Source organism: Eretmochelys imbricata, chromosome 13, assembly GCF_965152235.1.
Source record: "Eretmochelys imbricata isolate rEreImb1 chromosome 13, rEreImb1.hap1, whole genome shotgun sequence".
Classification (NCBI taxonomy): domain Eukaryota; kingdom Metazoa; phylum Chordata; order Testudines; family Cheloniidae; genus Eretmochelys; species Eretmochelys imbricata.
Window position 1 is genome coordinate 14,445,254 of NC_135584.1, and position 24,048 is coordinate 14,469,301.

The 24,048-nt window shown below is 37.0% G+C and overlaps 1 protein-coding gene across 3 annotated transcripts in view; it reads left to right on the top strand.

Annotated features, from left to right (window-relative positions):
• ZNF217 (zinc finger protein 217) overlaps positions 1 to 21,017 on the top strand; it is a 36,774-nt gene extending 15,757 nt beyond the window's left edge. For 2 of the 3 annotated variants that reach the window (XM_077832097.1, XM_077832098.1), the window contains exons 2-6: positions 1,641 to 3,428; positions 9,002 to 9,127; positions 10,029 to 11,624; positions 17,231 to 17,359; positions 18,857 to 21,017. In XM_077832097.1, the coding sequence (XP_077688223.1) occupies positions 2,018 to 3,428; positions 9,002 to 9,127; positions 10,029 to 11,624; positions 17,231 to 17,340 (3,243 nt within the window). In that variant the 5' untranslated portion in view covers positions 1,641 to 2,017 and the 3' untranslated portion in view covers positions 17,341 to 17,359; positions 18,857 to 21,017. The remainder of the gene's footprint in view (positions 1 to 1,640; positions 3,429 to 9,001; positions 9,128 to 10,028; positions 11,625 to 17,230; positions 17,360 to 18,856) is intronic. The other variant, XM_077832099.1, reaches the window with a different exon arrangement.
• Positions 21,018 to 24,048: the final 3,031 nt, after the last annotated feature.

Here is a 24,048-nt window from a genome sequence, read left to right on the forward strand (position 1 = left end):
CAGGAAGAGTTGCCTTGTGGCAGTGATGGACTGAGAATTGGGACCTCTGAATTCTATTTGAGGCTCTGGAGCCATCTTAGGCAAATAGCTTAATCTTTCTTACCTCAATTTCACAAGCGATAAAAAGCATAAAATATTTAATTTACAGGAATATGTTAAGGCTCATTGTTTATGAAAGTGTTCTTTGAGTTTTTCAGATGAATGATGGCACAGTAAAGAATGTTACAAACAGCATGTGCTAGAATACTGAAGGCGTCAAGTACATTCGGGGAAAAAAATGATTAAATCCAGTGTAAGTTTAGGTTGGATTTAGGTAGTGCATTAGTTAAGCCCAACCTAAATTTGACCACTTCTCCTCATCCAGATAAACTCCTGGAAGTGTAAACTCAAAAAAACTATTTTCAGGATACCGTTATGAGAACTGACATTATGTGGGGCATAATAATGTGCCATGCACAAACTGTCTGCTTTGAAGCATAGTAATTCAAGTTGTAACTTCTGAATCTCTTGTGGGAAATTCTTGATAAATAGTGGTAACTTGTGAAACTTCATGGTTTAAGGCAAACAAAATAATTCCAGAACTCCGCACATCTGAAGAAAGCAGTGCATTCAAAATAAGTAGGTGGTGTGTGTTAGTTCCTTTTTTTTTTAAAAAAAAAGAGTGCTTTGGACTCCGCCATATCATTTTTATTTTGACTCTTCAAAGAAGGTGACTTATTGCAGTGAATAGATTTAATTTGGTATGTAATTATGTTTACAAACTTACAGTAAGTATAACTGGTTACATCAAAAATTTTAAATACTATTTAAATGGTAAATGAGATTAAAAACATACAAATTATTTTAAGCAATTCTAAATTGGAAGCATTTGTGTTTACATTTAGAAGTTGCTGGGGGTTTTGTGTGTGTATAATCTAAAATAGATATGTAAAATGGGATTCAAAATGAAGTGTCTGCAGTTTATGCACTTAAACACAATACCTAGTTCATTTTTGTGTACAATCTAATTCTTTAAGATTTTTGCAACAGAGTGACAGACTTTTAAATAGTGGCATTAGTGAGGCTATTGTTAGTACAGGAATTTATACTATCTGCCAGTAATGTGAAAATAACTTCAAGCTGATTTAAGTTTGGAAAAGTTTAGAATTCTCCTCCTTCCTTTTCATAGGCCATAAGGATAAAATCTAAAGTGTCTCTCTCTGTCAAAGGCAGTTTTCACAGCACTAATGTGTAACTACTTCAGCTTGTTGCATCACTTAAAAATGCATTAATATATTCACTGAAATATGGATTCAGCAGACTTGTAATCTGAAATATGAGACATTGTGAGTTTTTAATGTAGCTGGGTAAAACACTTTTTATATAACAAATTAGTATAGAAATTATCAGAAAAAAATGAGTTGGTGTCAAGATTATGCTGCTTATTCCCAGTAGGTCAGGGAAGAGATGTAATCAGGTATTTCCCTAACCCTTCTTTATGGCATATTGGAAACATAGCTTGTATTTTGAATGAGTGCTAAAGACTTCTTCAATATAAAACTTATCTGTGTATTTGAGATATGATGTTTAATGTCTCTTTAAAAAGTCTTGTTTCATTTTTTATTTAATTTTAAAAGCTAGTTGTGGTTCTGTTTCTATAGGTGCCAGAGTTCTCTGTTCTACTGAGCCTCTTGACTCTGTCCTGCACAATAGAAGTATTTGAAATATTATGAAGGGAGAAGTAAGTACAACTGATGACTTCTACAGACTCTCTTTAAAGTTAAGTGAACTTAAACAGCTGAAAAAGTAGCTCAAGGAAACCAAACCAATGGGTATACTTTTAATGGTGTATGAATACAGATAAAAATCAATCTCCTTTGACGTGTAGCAAGACTTCCATGCAGTAGTCTTCTAGCCTAGCATATCTGCATGCATATGTGAGGAGAAGCTTACAAGTGTCCTTACTGTGACCGGAGAACGTCCCAGGAAGAACTGAGACATCACGTTAATACATGATAGGGAACGAAACCCCGGAAATATGCCAACTCAACCCCTTTTAGTATATATGGATGGACCAGATGGGATAGCCAGTACTGTTGGTGTGCAGATGGAGAACAATGATGCCTCAATGCTGATAAAAGGGACCAACACAATTTCTTACAAAAACGTGCAAGAAAAGTTCTTGATGCAAGCAGAAGGGTGTATGCCTTTGGATTGCATGTTTTGTGATCAGACTTTTAAACACCCTGAAGAACTTGGTAAGCATGTCTTAACTCAACATAGACCAACGCTTTGTGAACCAGCAGTTCTGCGTGTCGAAGCAGAGTATATTAGTCCTCTCGATAAATGTCAAGTTAGAACAGACTTGCCATCACCAAACAACAATGAGAAGGACAATGAAGAATTTAGCTGTGAAGTTTGTGGGCAAACATTTGATGAAGCTTTTGATGTTGAGACTCACATGAAAAAGCATAAGGACTCTTTCACATATTGGTGTAATGTATGTGGAAGAAGATTTAAAGAGCCTTGGTTCCTCAAAAATCACATGAGAACACATACTGGTAAACCTGGTTCAAGAAATAAGCTTCAACAAGGTTCTGAAAGCCCAGTAACAATAAATGAGGTGGTACAGGAGCATGTAACTGAAAGTGTAACATCACCTTACAAAATCTGCATGGTGTGTGGTTTCCTATTTCTCAATAAAGAAAACTTAATTGAGCACAGTAAAGTGCACACCAAAGAGTCGGCGTCCAATGGTGAGAGCCCACAAGTCACTGATGGAGCCAATAAAGGAGGACTGGCTCAGAGAGAAGAATTTCTGCAATTTTTGAACTTAAGACCAAATGTGACTTCAGAAAAGAGTAGATCAGTAAAACCTGTGAAATGGATAGCTGAACTGGATCCATTCAATACATATCAAGCATGGCAGCTCGCTACCAAAGGTAAAGTTGCTGTTGGCCATGGACAGATTAAAGAACCAGGGCAAGAAGGAAGTACAGACAATGATGATTCATCATCTGATAAAGAAGAACTTGGTGAAATTTGGAATACAAATAAAGGTAGCCAGGTTAGTCAGACTGAAAGTACTGGGAGGTCAAAAGTAAATAAAAGTAGCAGTTGTCCAGGAAATGGTACCCTGTCCCAAGACAAACTGAAACATCCCAATGTTGAAGTGCCTTCTATGGAGATGGATCCTAAATTGTCACAAAACAAGGAGAAACCAACACACTGCTCAGAGTGTGGCAAAGCCTTTAGAACATACCACCAGCTAGTTCTTCATTCAAGAGTACATAAGAGAGATAGGAGGACTGATACAGAGACTTCAGCCACTTCTAGAACATACTGTGCAGACTTAATTGTAACCCTACATGAAAATGGAGTAGTAGATCGAACAGAGGGAGGCTCTGAAGATGGATCTGAAGATGGACTACCAGACACCCTTCATTTAGGTAAGAAGTATATATGAACATTTTAGATTAAAATAGCATAGATATCTTTGTTTTGTTTTTTTTGTACTAAGCAAGGAAATGTTAAATTATCTGCCTAATTTGTCCATCATAAACAATGACCAGACGATGATATAAAATGCCAGGGGGTGGTATCTCCATTTTGAGATCTCATTAACATATATAAAATATTTAATGTCCTTCTGTTTATGCTTTGGGTTTAGGAAATTATGATGGTAAATTAATTTACCAAACTGGATAGCAAGTGCAGGTAATGGTTAGGGAAAAAATTTACTAAAATAACTGGTTTAAAAAAAATTAAAAAAAAAAAGGTTTCAGAGTAACAGCCGTGTTAGTCTGTATTCGCAAAAAGAAAAGGAGTACTTGTGGCACCTTAGAGACTAACCAATTTATTTGAGCATGAGCATTCGTGAGCTACAGCTCACTTCATCGGTGATGCTCAAATAAATTGGTTAGTCTCGAAGGTGCCACAAGTACTCCTTTTCTTTTTTTAAAAAAATAGACTTTTAAATAGTTGATTGCCACTGGAAAAAGAATTAGTTGTCACTGCAGGCTTAAAATGAAATGCAGTGTAATGTACAAGCTTAAGTTAGTACTCTTTTTTTTTTTTTTTGCACTATTTAGGAAGAACAGGAGTACTTGTGGCACCTTAGACTAACAAATTTATTAGAGCATAAGCTTTCGTGGGCTACAACCCACTTCATCGGATGCATAGAATGGAACATATCGTAAGAAGGTGTGTGTGTGTGTATCTACATATACACACAGAAGGTGGAAGTTGCCATACAAACTGTACAAAAGAGGCTAATATTTAATTAGCCTCTTACAGTTTGTATGGCAACTTCCACCTTCTCTGTATGTGTGTATATATATATCTTCTTACTATATGTTGCATTCTATGCATCTGATGAAGTGGGCTGTAGCCCACGAAAGCTTATGCTCTAATAAACTTGTCAGTTTCTAAGGTGCCACAAGTACTCCTGTTCTTTTTGCAGATACAGACTAACACAGCTGCTACTCTGAAACCTATCTAGGAAGAGAATTCTTCTTGAGAAACTGCTTAGCAACTATAGTCCAAATATAGTGACTTTCTTTTGAAAAATCATAGAAATGTAGGGCTAGAAGGGACCTCAGGCGGTCATCTAGACAATCCCTGAAAGGTGTTTGTCTGTCCAGTTTTTAAGAACGTGCAATAATGGGGATTCCACAACCTCCCTTTGTAACTTTTCAGTGTTTATCTATCACTATAGTTAGAATGTCTTTTTCAATATCAAACCTAAATCAGCTTGTTTTACAGATTAAACCAATTACTTGTTCTGCCTTCAGTGGACATAGAGAACAGTTGATCGTATCCTGTTTATAACGGCCATTAACATATTTGAAAACAATTATCAAGCCCGCCCCTGCCCCGTTGTCTTGTCTCAAGACTAAACTTACCCACTTTTTTAACGGTTAATCATAGGTCAGGTTTTCTAAACTTCTAATTTTTGTTGCTCTCATCTGGATTATCTCTCCAATTTTTTCACAATTTAAAGTGTGATGCCAAGAACTGGACGCAATATTCCAGCTGAGGCCTCACCTCTACTGAGTTGAGAGGGACAATTACCTCCTGTGTCTGATTTACAACACTTCTGTTTTTACGCCCCAGAATATTAGCCTTTTTTGCAACTACATCACATAGTTGGCTCAGTCAATATGTGATGCTATGTAACCCCCCAAATTCTTTTCAGCAGTACTACTGCTACTACTAGCCGGTTAAACCTATTAAACCCTGCACTTGTCTTTGCTGAATTTCATCTTGTTGATTTCAGACCACTTCTCCAATTTGTCAAAGCTGTTCTGAATTCTAATCCAGTCCCCCAAAGTGCTTGCAACCTCTCTCACCTGGTGTCATTCTCAAATTTATTAAGCATATGCTCCACTCCTTTATCCATGTCATTTAATGAAAATATTGAATAGTGCTGGGCCCAGGACAGACCCCTGTAGGACCCTACTCAATACAATTCCACTGTTTGACAGCGAACCACTGACAACTACTCTTTGAGTATGGCCTTTCACCCACCTTATAGTAACTTCAACTAGACCACATTTCTCTTGTTTGTTTATGAGAATATCACATTGGACTGCCAAAAGCCTTACTAAACTCAAGATATATCCCATCTACAACTTCCCTAATCTACCAGGCCAGTAACCCTATCAAAGAAGGAAATGCCATGGTTTGGCATGATTTGTTGTTGACAAATCCATATTGGCCATTCCTTATAACTCTGTTATCCCTTAGGTAATTACAAATTGATTGTTTAATCATTTGTTCCAGTATCTTTTCACGTATTGAAGATAGCTTGACTGGTCTACAATTCCCAAGTTCTTTGTTACCCATTTTAAAGATAGGTATTATGTTTACCCTTCTTCAGTCTTATGGGACGTCACCTGTGCTCCATGAGTTCTGAAAGATAATCGCTTATGGTTCCAATATTCCTTCAGGTAGTTCCTGACGTACTCTAGGGTGCATTCAGTCAGGCCCTGCCAACTTGAGTGCATCTAACTAAAGTGTTCTTTAACCTGTTTTCCTATTTTAGCTTGTATTCCTTCCCCCTTGTTGTTAATGTTAATTGTGTTAAGTGTCTGATCACAATTTACCCTTTTAGTGAAGCCTGAAGCAAAATAGGAACACCTCAGCCATCTGTTGTTCACTCTTCTTCCCTGCTAAGTATAGGACCTACACTTTCCTTCATCCTTCTCTTGTTAAGTACGTGTGTGTGTGTGTCATTTCTTACTGCTTGTTGTGTCCCTTGCTAGGTGTAACTTACGTTGTGCCTTAATCTTTCTGATTTTGTCCCTACGTGCTTGTACTATTCTTTTGTACATATACTTAACAATGTGTCCGTGTTTCCACTTTCTGTAGGTTTCCTTTTGGGTTTTTTTTCCTCCAGGTTGTTAAAGTTCCTAATGAGTCCTACTGGCCTCTTTCCTCCATGTGGGAGTAGTTTGCTTTTGTGTGTCTGTCTCTTTGAGAGCTGGCAGTTTCTCCTGAACTTCTTTTCCCCTTAGATTTTCTTCCCATGGGACCTTAACTACCAGTTCTCTGGGCTTGTTAGTTTTGTTTTTAAGTCCGTTGTCCTTATTTTGGTGTTCTCACTTCTTCCTTTCCTTAGAATCAATAATTTCACGATCACTTTCACTCAAATTGCCTTCCACTTTCAGCTTTACAACCAATTCTTCCTTGTTAGTCAGAATGAAGTCTACTTAATTACTACTTCCACCTTTAGAAACAAAAAGTTGTTCAAGAATGTACTGGGCATTTTGTATTTTGACATATTACTTTTCCAACAGATGTCTGGGCAATCAGTCCTCCCTTACTATCAGATCTAGTGTTTTTTGGATATTTCTATTGATTGATCTAGAAATGTCTCATATAACCCCTCCTCCTGATTTGGTGGTCTATACTAGACTCTGACCATGACACAGCCCCTCTTTCTGTTTTTGTTTTGTTTTGTTCTCTTCTCTTTCTCAGACTTTCAAATGGTCTGCCTCTAATCTCCTTCTGGACCTCCAAACAAATGTGTATTTCTGAGGTCTAATGCAACACCTCCTTTTTTCCCCCACCCATCCTTCCTGAGCAACCCATATTCTAGCCATGAGATTTCTCACCCAGTCTCTGTGATGCAGTTAAGTAGTAATTTTAGCTTATGGACTAATATTTCCAGTTTTTCTTCCCCATATGGTCTTGCCATATTGTAAAATGAAAGTTATTCTTCATTTTCTGCTTTTGTGGAGGCAGGCAGAGCAGTCTAATGTTTAGTATCTGCAGATATTAGAACTTTAAAAACTGAAGAATTAACTCTAAACAATTTGGTCACTGCTCTTGTGTGTAGCATATTCCCTTGAATGATGTGAAGTTAGCAAAATTCAATGTTATGGACCAACATCCTTAAATTACCAGAAAGAGGAAAGGTAGGCAAGTTACTGGCATGTGAATTGACTAAGAGACCGGTATGCTTAAATACACTACTTGGAAGAAAAGTGCTAACACAGTTTCCTTGGCCAGAGTAGTCAGGATCAAACTGTTTGTTATTGCTGAGATTCAAAGTTCTAATCCTGTGTAGGACGGGAATATATGGAACATTAAAACTTTAACAATGTACTCTTTTGGGGATTAGGGTAAAAAAAAAGCAAAGATGGTATTTTAACTGGTTAGAATTTCTAACTGTGGTCTTGCATCTTCATCTTACATGTGACATACTTTGTGTCTGCATTTAAAGAAAGGATACTTGCATAACCTCAAGACACAGTGTACAGAATGTCCTGGCACACACTATTGCATTTTTTCCAATTTTAGCAATGTACAACCCTTAGTTTGGCTGCTGTGTTACTGATTCAATTAAGAAATGCTAAATGTACTTCTTGTTGCTCCTTCTCAGTTGCTGTTATCTTCCTGCATTAAAACAGTTATCATGAGATGTTGAGTCATAGTTCCAATGCATATATCAGTTTGAATGGGTGTGTTTTAAAACTATCACAAAATTTTCTACTAAATATAAATATAAATTTAAAAAATAAAAATAAAATACTTTCAGCACAAGTTTGAGCCATTTGAAGCCACTTCGGTATTTGACAAACTAAGTGATTAACCAAGTAAAAGGATGAATTTACTAAAAACAAAATCCTTTCTAGTCCATTTTGATCTGAGTGGTGACAGTTGGTGTTCTCAAAGGTGTACTTAATGCAGCCTGATTTAAAAAAAAAAAAAGTTGACTGACTTTTATAGTATTCATGAATAAAACTTTCTCCTCTTCCTTGTTAGACATTATGCTGCACTTGCTACCCTCTAGTGGTAACTATTGGTGCTTACACTTACAGAAAGAGACAAAGTTTCTCTAACTGCGAACTTGAAAAAAATGTTAAATTCTGTGAAACACTAGTCATGTCACTTCCTTTCCCCTGTATGTTTGCCAGATCTCAACTTAAGTATTAATAATTCCCAGGGACAAAAAATGAAGACCATTTTACCAAGACCTGTTGATACTAAAATGGTCTCCCCCAGCCATGATATTCCATTGATTAGTGCAAACTAATTTCTGCAGTAGTGTACTATAAGCCTGTATCTTATCTTGTCTAGTTTAAATTCCTGTCTTAAAGAAAACATTTGGTCTGTTTGTGGGCCATAAAGGATTTATAAGATATGGTATACACAATGGAGAGAGGCATACATGATTAAAGTTAATGAAATGTATTTGTTCAACTCTTAGGGCCTAGCTTTGGATTTTGTTTAAATCCCAATGGATCCTTCATCAGTCACAAACCACAATACTATCTGACGCACAACTGGAAGTCTCTTAAAACTCTCTTGACAGTCAGATAGCAGGAGTGTGCAGTAAAATAGATCAGAGGGGTTTTTGCCGATCTATATTGGGAGCTAGCCTCCCCCTAATTAAATGGTGGGGGGGGAGGTGATTTCTAGCAGACACTTGTGCTTTTGAGGTTGAAACAAATGGAGCCCAAATTTACATTTACTCCTCATAATGTGGGTTTGCATGTTTTTTTTCCTTACAAAGATAAAAATGAAGATGGCTTGGAAAGAGCAAAAGTTAAAAACCTTGGGGCCTCAAGAGAATGCAGCTATTGTGGAAAATATTTCCGCTCAAATTATTACCTCAATATTCATCTCAGAACTCATACAGGTAAAGGATTTTAAATTCTTCAGGAGAAGGTCTGCTTAAGCGAGATCAGAGGGAACTTTAGATTCCTGTTAAGAACAAATTAAAACTAAGATCTAAAATCTCCAATGTTGCAACTGAAGTGTAAATGAAACATAGCCTTAAACAGCGATGCATATTTATTTTAATTTCCTAAACTCAAATCTACTGTAAATTAGACTCACGCTAGACTCTTATGTCTCTGCTACACTTTGATTTGTAACGTTGTATCCTGCCTTTCACCCTTGTCTAATTATCACACTGCTTTTAAAAATCCAGAATACAACTCCCAAGTATGTGCCACTGCTGCTGTGTCAGAGACTGTTGTCCCTGTTTTCAGTAAAGCTTCTTTTCCATACCCCATACTTACTCCTCCTCCAAAGAAACTGTCTGTCAGTGTATTTAATGAACAGAAATGTCCCTATTTTTTTCTCAAAGGACTGTTTATACATTTGGCTAATATTATTCCCATTTGCTGACCAGCCCGTGTTGTCTTTGGCCATGCCGACATGTGGCTGCAATTGATCAAACGGGGTCCCTTTAATTATGCTTATTTCCTTTATCTGTGCTCAACAGATTGCTAACTGCCATCCGTACACCTTCTGAACATGTAGGAAAAACTCTCATCCTAACCAGAAGATGTCACTATAGTTAACAAAAAGACAAACAAACCGCCCACAAACAACCACTAGGTATAGTTCTTAGGGGTCATGGATCAATTTGGAGCCTGCATAAGAAATGTGTGTGTTTTGAGCAGGGGGAGGAGAAAAGAAGAACACTATATTTTCTTAGTCTTGTGAATTCTAAAACTCATTGAATCATTTAATTATGTTGAAGATTTTAAATCAATATGCATCAAACTTTTTCTCTGATGAAACTGTTTCAGGTGAAAAACCATACAAATGTGAATTTTGTGAGTATGCAGCAGCCCAGAAAACATCATTGAGGTATCATTTAGAGAGGCATCACAAGGAGAAGCAGGCTGATATCACAACAGATGTGAAAAGTGACAGCAAAGTTTTGTTACAGAGTCAGGGGATGGACCTCCTGCAAGCCACTGATGGTGCTCAAGAAACCAAAAACTTGAAAAAGTTTATTGATGGTGCCAAAGATGCAAAGGGCTGCCCACCTGTAAAGCAACAAAAAGAGATATTGTCTTCCTTTCAGAGCATATTGGGTGGTCCAGTCATCTTGACCATGAAAAATGATACTCGGGACTTAAAGAAGTGTGCAGTTGGTAATAGCTCAAATCAAATGAATGAGAACTCAGACGCTCCTTACCTGGATAAGCTAAAAGCAGAGGGAAAAGCAATGGAATCTCAGGCAAATGATCCCATTGATAAAAAAGAGAGAGATGCTTTAGTGACATTGGAGGGAGATGATATCCAGTTGATTGGTGCCTTAAAGGACATAAATGTGGAAGAAATGAGAGAGAGCGCCGAAAAATGCAAACACAAGCATATAATGGGTTCTCAAGAAAAGCCGTTAAATTTATCTACTGGGACAGTGCAAGAATGTTCAGTGATCTCAACTGCTAAAGGCTTGTTAGCAACCAGCACCTGCCCATTTTGTACTTATAGAACGTTTTATCCAGAAGTCCTTATGATACACCAGAGGTTGATGCATAAATACAATCCCGACACTGTTAACAAAAATGGTTACAGAAACAAGGCTTTGGCTAAAGCCAGGCGTACTGGATGCCCACCAGCTCTTCTTGGTAAAGATGTGCTTCCCCTGTCTCTTAACCCTAATAAAAGCAAGGCTTCCCTATCTATGCAACCAAAACAGTTGCATACAGAGAAGACTAAACAGTGTCCCCCTCTACAGAGCAAAGTCCCTGTTTTTTCTACTGTAGATCCCAGCAGTTCAGCGCCAAGTAACTTGAAGTCTTACAAACCGCAAAGCATTGGCGCTCAGGCGAGTAGCTGTCGGCAACCACAGCAAGATATATACTCAAATCCTAGTATTTCTTCAGTAATGGATAGAGTAAAAAAAGCTGAACCTAAAGCAAAAATTCTAAATATATCAGCTTCTCAACCTGGTGTAGTCAGTAGCAGCATCAATTGCTCCTATGATTCTCCTCTTAATGAATCTGCCTGGCTCAGTAATCGAGGAAGAGAATATCTCTGCAATAGATCTGTGGGTCACATAAACTTAGAATTTGGTGAACCATCTTCTAAAAGAGTGAAACCTAATCTGTTAGCTCTTGAACACGTTGACTCTGCAAGGATTAATTACAGAAGATATGACATGAGCAGATCTCGTGTTGCAAACAGATATGTAAATCTGTTACCTCAGGAATGTTCACATGCCAAACCTGCATCCTCTGTTTTGCCAACCAAACAAGGGCTTCTGAATTCAGATGAAGTTGATTCTCGAAATGTACTAACTATTCTGAAAACCTATGAGCCATATAGCCCTGGACCACTTTATGGTTCTTTTGGACCTAGCAATGGCCAAGCAACCAGCTCTCCAATAGAAGGTACTGTATTTTCTCTGTTTATACTCAACTATAATTCTGGTAAAACTTAAATTTTTGCTCTAACTTTAAGGTAAATGATTCAAATCAGATATTTAAATGCACAAAGCTGTCTCTGCATCACTAGTATCTACTGGTGCAAATGATGGTTTGTCAGCATTTTATTATCTTATTCAATGGCTTATGATAAACTTAAGGTCACAAGAAGTATTCAGACTTCAAATTCAATCAGTGTAACTTGTTGCTTCATATACACAATAACAAACATCTGTTGCAGGAAGCTGAAGTTTTCTAAAAGGTTAATTTTTAAGTGTTACTATGACAGCTATTCTTATTCTTGATGTCAAATATGTACTACTGTTAGTACTCCCAACCTTCATTGCAGATGGTCAGTTAATGTTTCTAGAGTATATTAAAGGATTATAATGCTAAATGTTAAACATTTAGCATCTCATGCAAAGAAACCTTGGACCCCATGGAATGTTTATCAAATTTCTTCCAAAGAGCATTTTTTTAAAAAAAAAAAAGTCCAACCTCCAAAATATATTAAATCCTGTAAAACTTACTTCAGGTCTGCCTTAACCCTATATATTCTACATCTGAACTAAAAACTTCAGTGGGTTACATTAATACGTAATTTTTAATAGAAGCTGAACACTTCATTAGAAATGTGTCTAACTAAATGTGTCTGTTTAATATTCAAATTGAAAAGTCCCATCACTAATCAATAGTATTAACATTTTATTGTAGTAACTTCATTTGGTAAATATCACTCTTAACCAAGATTTTCAAAACCAGGAGCCTAAAGCGAAATGCATGAATCCATTTTTAGGCACCTGCTTAATTTTACAAAAGGTTGAACATCTGAGAGCTCCCACTGAGGTCAACGTGGACTTGAGACACTAAATTTACTTATGGGGAAAAAAAACTTGAACTTGGGATCTTGCCATTTCTATCTTCACCTATTTTTATTTGTACTCTTGTACTGCAGTCTAACACAGCCACCAAAGTTGAAATGCTGTACTATGTAGAACTCAGTGGCTTTCTATTTATAGTCTGACATACGATTTGAAAGATGTATCTTTGCAACTTATCTATATCAATTGCTTTTTACAAAAACTCTCAAAATGTTGTAGACATAGAAAGAATTTCTTAACTTTAATTATGCCTCATAACCACTGAGCTCCATGGAAGCATGCGTATGAAGTACTCTTTAAACTTTGTCAGCAACTTGTCCTCTGTGGAAATAAGGTAATACATTTATAGTATATTGTGGTGTGTAACCAATATTGCTGAACCAGTTCAGGTTATAGCAGATGTGGTGATGGCAACATATTAAACCTGCATTTGGAAGTTGAAAGGTATAGTGGGTGTTGGTGGTTTTGGGTAGAGATGTGTAAACCTAGTCTCCACTAGTGGGAATATGGGAGGAAGAGTGACAGCTTTATTTCTCATCTGATGGATGAGAGGTGGAATGCAGTATCTGATTCATTTCTGAGTGTTTGAAATTATATTTGTGGTTCCTAGTCACATGGGCAGTGTCCTCTGCCATGTGTAGGCTACAGCAGCACAGCTAAGGTGTTGGATATTTCTACACTACACTACATCGATGGAAGGGATTTCTCCATCAATGTACCTAATCCGCATCTCTGAGAGGCAGTAAGTAGGTTGAAAAAGGATTCTTCCATTAAGTCGATCTAACTATGGTGCTCAGGGCATGACATTTTTTCACAGCCCTGAGCAACATAGCTAGGTTAATCTAATTTTTAAGCATTCAAGCCCAGGCCTTGAATGTTAACGTTGGCTGCTAGGGTATGTGACTTGCTTTGGAGACACATGAAATAGTGAGTTGGGTATGGGTTCTCTGGGTTGGGAGGCTGTATGTCTTCATTCTTATATAAATAACAAGAAAGGGAGTAAAAGGGGGGAAATAGTCTGATGGATGGGCTTTTTGAAAAGAGAAATATATCGAAATACCTTAAGTAACCTGGCTTTTCGCAGAAGTTATTGATAAAATCTTAACTTTAGCTGAGTACTGAAGTTTTTTAATGTGGGAGTTTACTTTTAGAAAGCATTTAAGCCTTAATTTGATGTGGACGTTATCTGTCTGTAAACGTTACTTTGCTACCGTTATGTATTTTCAGTAAAACACAAGACCGCATTGGCAGCAGAGGTAGAGCCTGTAACTTCTTTGACCAGTTGACGGCTAGACACAGAAACAGCCATCCACTAGTCACATTTATAAACTCTGAAACAGTCTTGGCCTTTCATCTTCTGGTTAAACTGCTTGTGAATAATGTTCAGTTTACATGCTCAGAAGAAACTGATGGTCTGTCCTTCAGTCTAAATGAGGGCCTTCTGTGGATCTTGAAGCCATCATTGGCCATGCAACGCAAGGCCTACATGCAATAATCCAAAATTTCAAGAAATGTTCTAGGTATTAATGAATAGAACCCTACTGATTCTGGTGAAATCCAGGAGGAGGAAATTGAGGGGAACACATCAAGCCCCTTGCTCGCATCTAGTAGCGTATGCGTGCGCACACATCTGTATATATCTATCTCAGGTCTGCCAATCCTCTCAGTTTAAAATATTGACAACCTGAATGGCTTTTTCTGCCTGAGAGGAGATAATAAGAATAGTGACATGGAGTAGAGGATGGGAAGGGAGGCCACATGGCAGAATGGGGTACAATGGGTTGGCAGGAGAAGTTATGGAGGTGAGACAGACACAGCCAGAGACAAAGGGAAATGAGGGAATTTCAGGGAGTCCCTGAAATAAAGGGATGGGAATTTGCAGGGGTTGGGAATGCAACAAACCCCTTTTGTGTGATTGAGTTCAACTTACAGAAGCAACAAAGCATGAGAAACTCTATCTAGATTCCTGTAATGCCTATGTTGGAGTTCACCTGGATTTTCTCCTTCCTTTATGCTTCTTAAAAACATCTGTAAACCTAGCCCTCTTCCTATGCTAAAACTTTATGGCATCTGATGGAAATTCTGCTTCTGAAATCTGAGCTTGTGGACATCATAATACACACATTGCAGCATGTGGCAATTACTATATCTATAGGAACAGTCCTACAGGTGCAGTTTTCTGCACCTCGAGGCAGTAAGGTCTATAGCTTGCAGGTGAGAATGTAAACTTCATCAAATAAGTTCTGTAGTTTCCACTTCTTAGTCATCTAAACCACCATTTTCCCCCATAAATGGTCAAAAGGCCTCAGTTAGATACTACATTGAAGAAGCCTTAGAAGTACCTAGATAGAAACCAAAGGTAGACTTTCTAGGCCAATACATTTTTGAGATGACATTCAAAAATAATTAAACCTCTTGCAAACTCTCATCTCATTGACTTGTCCCATTAGCCTCCAACTCTCAGATAATCCTCTTGATGGTGCCCCATACATGAGTAAATTCAGATGGATTTGTTTTTGGGGCTGGGGGCGGGGGTTGGGGTTGGGAAGAGGAGACAGCCAAATTGTGCTAAATATTAGACACTTAATGGACAGGTTGCAGATTGAAAAGAAGTCTGTTGTTGTTCTGTGGTATAAGTTACAGAGAAACTTTCTTACACATTAAAAGTATGCAGGTGTACCTAAAAGTAGTAACAACTAGTAACTCTTAAGGGATATGTTTTATAAGATAGCATATGCAAATAGTTTGCAGGTGTACAGCTGCAAGTTCTGGTACCCTTATTTCTCCCTGATGTTCTAAAACATGATGTTAAACCCCTTTTTATGGCCTGTTTTGTCTTGTGGAAACATTATTTAGGTCCTATGAACATGTTATATCACGTTAAATGCTGGATCAAATTGTCATGAGAATATGTTCCATTTGGCAAACTTGATTAAACCACGTTTATTGCTCGTAAACTGTGCCAGTTTGCATTGCCCTGAAGAGACAGAAACATTCTGAAACCGCTCAGTTTGTGTTACTCTCAAATTAGTCATCCTTTGCAGTGGCAACACTCTATCAAGTGTAACCTGTTGGCTGATTGATCTGGCCAAGACTGAAAATTGAAGACAATTGCTCAGACACATTCCAGCAATTTTGTAGATTATGTTGAAATTAATTTAGCTTTGCCATTTAAATTTAATTAAAGCCTTACTGGTTTTTTCACACTGCATTTAAGGCTTTCATGGAATATAGACAGTTTAGCTCTTGTATCCTAATGGAGTATTGGTTCTTGAAACAGACATGACCTTTTTCTAAGTTTTATTAGCTTAGGTGAAAAACATTGCATAAGATTTAATATGATCAAGTATTGATTTAAACCTGTATTTAGAAATCTTGAGTGATCCCTTTAGTAATTAAATCAATAAGCACAATACTGCCTTGGTAATGGCATTACAAAGTCTGTCCATGTAAATACATACAAAGATTTAAAACAAACAAAAAAAAAAACCTAAAGCTTTCTGTACACTTACTATCACGTTGAAAAGAAACTTAATCTTGAAATGCAGCCTGTTACCATGGCATAGTAAATTATCAAAAACTTCTGTTTGAAAATGATGCATATAAAGCATATAGAGGAGGTAGAAATCCTGTACCTAGCACCACATCATTAAGACAGATGACTTGTTCAGTTTTAAAATAAATTAAATTGAACACGTCTGTAAAGTAGTTTACAATGCAAGCCCAATAAAAGTTGTTGTGGTAGACATAAGGCAATGTAGATTCTAGTTCATTGGAAATATTCACTTTTAGACTAGTATACTGGTCTTTTAATAAATAATAGCTGTTTTGAAAAAACTTGCGTGTTATATTGTGCTTACATGTTGCTGATCTGTGTAAGAGGAAAACTTTAAGCCCTGGTCTACATGGGAGGGGTGGGGAGTGGAGGGGGAATTAACTAAGTTACACAACTTCATGGGAGGAGGTATTGTTTCATATTCTCTGTGTATATATAAAGTCTGCTGCAGTTTCCACGGTATGCATCCGATGAAGAGAGCTGTAGCTCACGAAAGCTCATGCTCAAATAAATTGGTTAGTCTCTAAGGTGCCACAAGTACTCCTTTTCTTTTTGTAGCTGAAGTCGACATACTTAGATCGACTTACTATGGTGTCTCCGCTGCGGTGAGTCGACTCTCCCTGCGGCACTGGAGTACAAGAGTCGATGGGAGAATACTTAGGGGTCGATTTATCACGTCTAGTCTAGACGTGATATATCGATCGATTGCTGCCCACCTATCCAGTGGGTAGTGACTACATACGCTTAGTAGAATGAAAGGGTGATGGAACCTTTATGTGTATATGGGAGTGATGTTTCATATAAGGCCTTAATATTAAGTTTTTATTTTTTCTTAGATGCCTAAAATTCCATACCACTTTTTTAGGATTGTTCTTCTGCAATATGTCTTTATTGTACCTTTAAAATTGTTGTGCTGTGCATTGGTTTGAGTGCTGTCTTCTACTCCATAGCGGTCTGCACTTCAGTGGCAAAGCGTACCTACATAAGTAGTTTGTGTAAAGCACTTTTGAATCATTGGGTGAAAAGGCACTGTAAAATCACTTCACTTGCAAATGAAAAGGGCATTGAGTAAATTGTATGATGAGCCTTGTTTTCCAACTAATCTTGTTAATTCCTCTTAAAATTTACTTTATCAGGAAAAAGGCCGGTGTCATACCAACACTTATCTAACAGCATGCTACAAAAGCGAAGTTATGAGAGTTTTATTGGCAATGCACGTTTTCGACCAAATGACAAGAAAACTTGATTATTTACTTCAAGAAATGGTAAACAATCCTGTTAATTAAATGACTTTACTTTTGATATTTGTTAAATCTGGCATCAAATATAGTGGTACATGAAATTATTAGAAGAGTTATGGAAAAAAATGATGTGAATTAGGTCAGTGAGAAGAATACAAAAGTCCCCTTTACTATGAAAAATTAACTAAGTATCATGGTCAGTGTTTAGGATTGTATTTTTGAAAAGTCCAAATGACTTGGTTTAGAACCTTCACCCTTGATAGTAAATGTGGAGGAACTTGTTTTCCAAAATAAATGGGAGCATGAACAATATTTAAATTAAATCTATTAAACTAGATTTAAAGGGTTACAATATCAGTCTATTAAAGTGTTCAAGGGAAGGATGTACACAAAGTTAAAATGTGAGTTTAAAAACCTACATGGAGAATTAACTTACAAATGAGGAGGCAGCTGATATTAGCTAGGATTCATGCACTTATGAAAACTTGATCTCTAAACTTGATATCTAAGCTATCATGTCCGACAAATTTCCCTGCCAGTTCATTGCACTGCATTTTTGAATATTCACAAGATGGTGTGAAATAACTAAAGTTCCACTGCTTGAGTCAAACTTTAACTGTTTTTCTGGATAGAGATTGCATGACATCCTGTATATCATTCCTCTGGAAACACTTCCTGATGTTCAACTCCTTGACATTGACACCTCATGTATTATATGTGCTTGGAGTTGTATAACCTTATTAGTTAGTTATTTCCCCAAGAGGGGTAGGGGGAAGTCTTTTGTAATCAAGGCAGTCGGCTGTAACTCTGGAGTTGGGATTTCTATGTAACCTTGGTCAAGTCACATAATCCACCTGTCTCAAGTCACTAAAATCTAGGGTAGTTCTTACCATATCCTCAACAGTGAGAGGGAACTGTTTTTGACATGTTTATATGCTCAGTTGATGAACATAAACAGTTCTGTATCCAGTTTTTACTCTTGCTTTATATATTAATTCTCTCTAGTCTCTGTTTTTGTTCCTCTTTCTGGAATTTCTTCCAGTTCAGGTAGATGCTGCTTGAATGCTGCAGTGTCCAGACCTATACAATAATTTACATATTGTTCTACGTGCTCTAGAGATCTGAACTATCACCTCTAGTCCATAAAGCAAAGCTTTTATATCTACTGCACGTTAGATTGTTTTGCTACAGCACTGTCTCTTGGGTCTCTTTTGACCATTTTTTGCTAAATACCTCCCACTCAAGTTTCTCTTCCTCCCCCCCGCCCGGATATCTGTCTGTCTAACTTTATTTCCTGCTTATATTTCTATTCATGGTTTGAATGTCTTGAAAAGCTGATTTAATTGCCAATTTTTAATCTACCAAATAGATGCCACATTTCATGTGAAAACATTGTGTCTAAATATGCCTATTAAAGAACGTGTATATAAATTTCAATTTTAATATTTAAAGATCTTTCTCTAGCTGCATTATTTGAATTTTATTAGTTTATAGCACAAAACTATTTTTGGTTTGTTCTAGGTCTGAGGACGCAAATGCAATTTTTGTGGAGTTATTACTTGCAGTTCATCCCTTGAGAGAAATGAATGGTGAAAGCTACTGAACTAAGCTGTGATTGTACTGTATATAAAACACTACAGTTTTATAATATTGGTTCGGTTAACATTTGTACCAAATAGTCATAAAAAATTGTAGTCTGAACAGTTGGGTTATAAAGGTGTGGAGAATGTATATCTCAATGTTGGTCTTGAATAATATTTTTCTTTAGAATTAATTGACCAAATATTAGGTAGGAATTATATTTTTATGTACTTGAGTGCTGCTGAAAAGAGATCCTCTTTGAAATAGTATATAATCCTTGCACCTCAGGTAAACTCTGTAAATATCTAAGCATGTTGGTTTAACTACTGTTCCTTTTTCATAGAGGTGGCAGTTTCTCATTTTGCGTTTTTTCTGCTATTACTGTTAGGTTTTTAAATAACTTTTTCAAATGAACTATGACATTAAATTGTTCAGTTTAGAAGTATTGTGATCATCCTAGCTAAGGTGCTAACTCTTTGCTGTTCAATCTTGCACATACTAGGACCATAATTTGTTGAAGCAAACTCTCTGCTTCTGTTGAATTGATGTTTCCAGCAACTTATCTTAAAAAGCAAAAGAGAGAAGCAGTTCTTGTCACATCCTGTTCAGGATCTTTCATAGTGTTCCTAGGACAGTCAGAATTCTCTCCTTATGTTAATTTCATAGTCTCTGAAATGAATATCTCCACCAACTGTTAAAAACTCTAGTAGCAGAATGTACGGAGGACTCACAGGACAAACAGGAAATATTTGAATACTTCAAGTGTTTAGGTTTTTACCAAATGTAATACACTTTCATTTAGGAAAAACATAGTATCTTTATTTTTGCATCATTTTGTCCAGACTCAGAAATAACATAAATATGTAACAGGCTTACAATAAAAACCATATGGAACTGCGAAGTTTTCTTAAGGGGATGTGGCTTATCATGGTTTGGCCTGCTTGACTGTGCTCAGAAGCTTCTTGAAATCCCTTCTAGCATCTTAATTACAAACTGAAGTGTTGGAAGTATACTAAGGAACAATCTGCTATGGGAGAACTGTGGTCCCTGTATTTTTATGAAGACAGCAGGAGTTTTTTCTAATGCACAGGCAACTAAACTTGTTAGAGGATGGCCAGATATCTGCCAGTTGAGCTGTTGCATATTTTGACTTTTTTTGTTTCTACATAAAGCCTGTAATTGAGACTTGATTCTTCTGTACCTAATTTTGAATTCCATATATTTTAGTAAAAAAAATAATTTTTTTTGCACTGTTCATTTTGCTCTTTGCCCTTCATATAGCAATTGTAAAATAGCCAAGCATAGAAATTCTTGTTTTCATTATGCAAATTGAGACTTTCTAGTTGTATGGCTTAGTTCCTGTAATTTAAATGGAACCTAATTTTAATGTCTCTGTAAACTGGCGATGTAATGAAGTGCTGTGTATCAGGAAATTGTACACTATTTACTTTTTTTCCTGTTCATAAGCTGAGCCATATGTACATAATCTAGATTGTTTTCCTAGTTTTGCACTTTTATAGCTTATTTTTTTGAAGATGAATTCACTTGGAAGATGGCTAATCTATTTTTTTGTCTGATCTTTCAATGAGTCTTATAGAATGCATGCTGGAACAGTCTTTATACGTTTTAAGGGGATATGTGATTAAAAATTCCACAGGGCTGCATTAAGAATGAAATCTGAATTGCCAAATCTGTCTTTAAAAATCTTTTTTTCATGCTGGTACACTTTTTCAAGTTTTATTTTTTGGCCTCCTCCTAAATCTCTCGGGAATGGATAAGAGAACAATGTACCTAAAGATTTGCCCATTTCATGGAGTTACAGCCCTGTACTTCAAAGTATACTTTTGCCCATCAGTATTAACTATTGGGATACTACTGGTTTTTATATGTTTCTTTGGAGAGAACAGTGCATGTATAGAGGTACAAGTTGTTGATTTTGTTTTATTTATTTCATTCTATTTTGTCTGATTTTTTTTTAAGATTGTTGAAACCTTAAGTTGTCAAGCAGTAGACACATTACTCATTTAATTTATAATGTATTTCACTTTAGCTGAGTATGTTATTACATGTGGATGTAAATATATATTTGGTGTTTTGCAAATCTGGCTTTTTGTCTTGTTTTATAAACTTCAGAATATTTTAATCTTCACTTGAGTGACGCTGGATAGTGAGTATAATATATGTTTAAATGATCGAAGGTTAGTTGAATACAAGCTTCCAGACAACTAATTTGAAGAATGTCTATTTAGCTGTCTTTCTAGAAAGATTGCAAAAGAAGCCCATACTCCCCTTCAGTTAGCTCCACTTGATTACGTCTCCTAGATTTACACTCTATGCAATGCATTCTTAACGGTGGATGGAAGAGATCAGAATCCTCCATAGATAATTCAGATAATAAGGGGTGATCTTTTAAGCTTCAGACTTGCCATGGACTTAGTGTTCACTGAGGACAAATGCCTTCTGAAATAATTGTGAAAACTGGATTTGGGTGTATGGGGGGGGAAGAGGGGCAGGAGTTGGAAATATGATGTGTTTAAATGCCTGACTCCCTCTGAAATCAATGTGAAGTAAGTGCCTAAACTCATTTGAGGATCTTGGCTTTAATCGTCAATGAAGGAGAAGGCCATGGAAAGCCTGGAGCTTAAAAATAAGCATTGGAATCAGAGGAAAAAATGACTTTCTTTAAAGTAGTACGTGTAGGGACTAGGACTGTTTCTCACTCATAACTAAAATGTTTGAAAATGAGAACCTCAGCTGTGTGGTTAAGGCTTGTCTACACTGGTTTTAAGGTGTGTTTAAGGTGACTGTCATTCACTCTAGCAAAGGAGGTCTGCAGTAGATCCTGTAGTCTCCTACTGAAGCACAAATGGGATCTACTCTAAGCCCTACTGTGCAATCATTAAGATGTAATTACTATCCTCCTTTAATATGAACAGCAAAATAAACCCACCCTGGTGTATGAAGAGTGGATAATATATATGGAATGACTAAAATGCTTAATTTAGGGTCTCTTGCTCTTCTAAAGTCTGAGATTTTTTGCAAGTGTGTGGTTTTGCTATTCTTCCATTCTCGCTCTCTCCTGCCCCACCCCACATTGCTAACTGGAGTGAGATATCTTCCGCAGGTTTTAGTTCCACATAGGGATACACTAACTTTCTGTGAAATAGTATATATGAACTAAGACCCCAGGTCAGGTGTAATTCCAATGCCTGGGCACAAAGTGCCCAATATATTTCTAAGATCTCCATTTTAATGGATACTGAGCTGGGACTTGTCAAATACAGCGGAAGATTTAAATTGACCAGGAAGGGAAGCAAATATGGAGATTCTGCAGTCTGATGGTGTGCAGCCTGTGGTCCAGGAGTCACGTGTGCCTCTTTGGGGATCTAAATTGTGGCCCTCAAAAGTATGTGAATGTGAATTTAATTATGATGTAAGGGACCAGACACCAGCTATGGGTGAAGTGAATAAAACTGCACCAACCATTCCTCCTTCCTGACCCTAAATCCTCTTTGCTGGGGATTGTGGGGAAGGAGGTACCAGAAATAGCTATGCTTGCTGGGAATCAAAGCATGGGAATTTCTGTGGCTGGTTTCTATTCCCTTTGTAGCACCTGAATTGAACAAAGGCAGTGGACCAATGCTGAGAATCTGCCCCTAAATAATGTTTGTGGTCCTCTGACCTTTTCATGTATTCATTCCTCAAGTTGAAATGACTGGACTGCTATGGTACCACTTAGTGTTTTGGTGCTTGTCGCTGGCAGCTATATGGGGTGCTAGCTCTTGCTTTTAGATGTGGATAAAATCCTTACGAGACACACCAGAAAAATATAATGGATTTAAACTGGTCAGATTCAGGGGACTACTTTCCAGTGAAGGACTGGAGCTCTTTGTTCACATACAGGTACTCACAGTGAGGAGGGATGTTGATGCATTCTCCTTTGCACCTGGTTGGACAAATCTTGTATGCAGTTTCACTGCTTTAATTGTTTGTTTGCTTTCTGGTCTGCAAGGGCCTGCTGCCATCGAATAAGTATCAGACCCTTATTGGGCTGGCCAGACGAGAATTTCCTTTTGTGAAAAATAGAAATTTTTCACATTTGGCAACACAACAAAAGAGACCTTTCAAATTTTTTCTTGAAAAAACACTGGACACCAATCATTCTTTTCTCAGTCTTTCCTGTGGGTGCTGCTCCACTTTGTGTAAATAAATATTTATGGGACCAGAAAGAAGACTGACTTTGGTAGACTAGTAATTAGGGAACTTGCCTGTTCTTTTCCCCACCTCAGAAATTCCATGTTGCACCTGAAACCTTCCAAGCACACTTTGTCAAATTAAGTTTCCACAAAACATTTTAGTTTTGACAAAATACTATTTTCCAAGGCAGCTGTACTTATTAATTTTGTGTATTCACCATGGCTTGCTTATGTATTTGTATCACTAGAGCACATAGACGTCTTGACTAAGATCAGGAGCTCCTTCAGCTAGGCACTGAAAATACATAATAGGCTGTGCTTATTCCAAAGATTTGTCTAATAAATAGGAAAAAATTGAAGTATTAACCCCATTTTTCAGATAGAACTGAGGTAGAGATTAAATGGTTTACCTTTTGTCATACATGAACTCCATGTCATAGCTGGGATTAGAACTCTGCATCTCAGTTCAGTGCATTAAGCACAAAATCACCCTTTTTCTCCGGGTAAGAACTTTTTCAGTTATTTTCAGCCTTTTAAGTATTGCTTCCACCATTACTGAAAGTTGTCATGACCCTGAGACTAATATCACTGTAGTGATGATGGGAGTAGGCTCGGAAAGTGTGTGAGATTGTGCCAGCTGATATAAAATGTATACTAGGTACAATTTTGGTTAGAAAATACCATATGCAAGAGGACAAAAATGTCAGTGCAATTTTCAGGTCTATTATAAACACGCCTTTTAAAATGGCCTTGTTAAGCTTTTTGTATTATAAATCGGTGATTAAGGTAAACGGCAAGAAATGTGCTGAATTGGGGAAAAGATTTCAAACTGTTTTTCTAGATTATTATATAGTAGGCATCCATTTTAGCACTTAAATACTGTATGTGCTGCACTGTTTTAGTCCTTAAGGCATTTCTTGTCCATGAAATGTACTA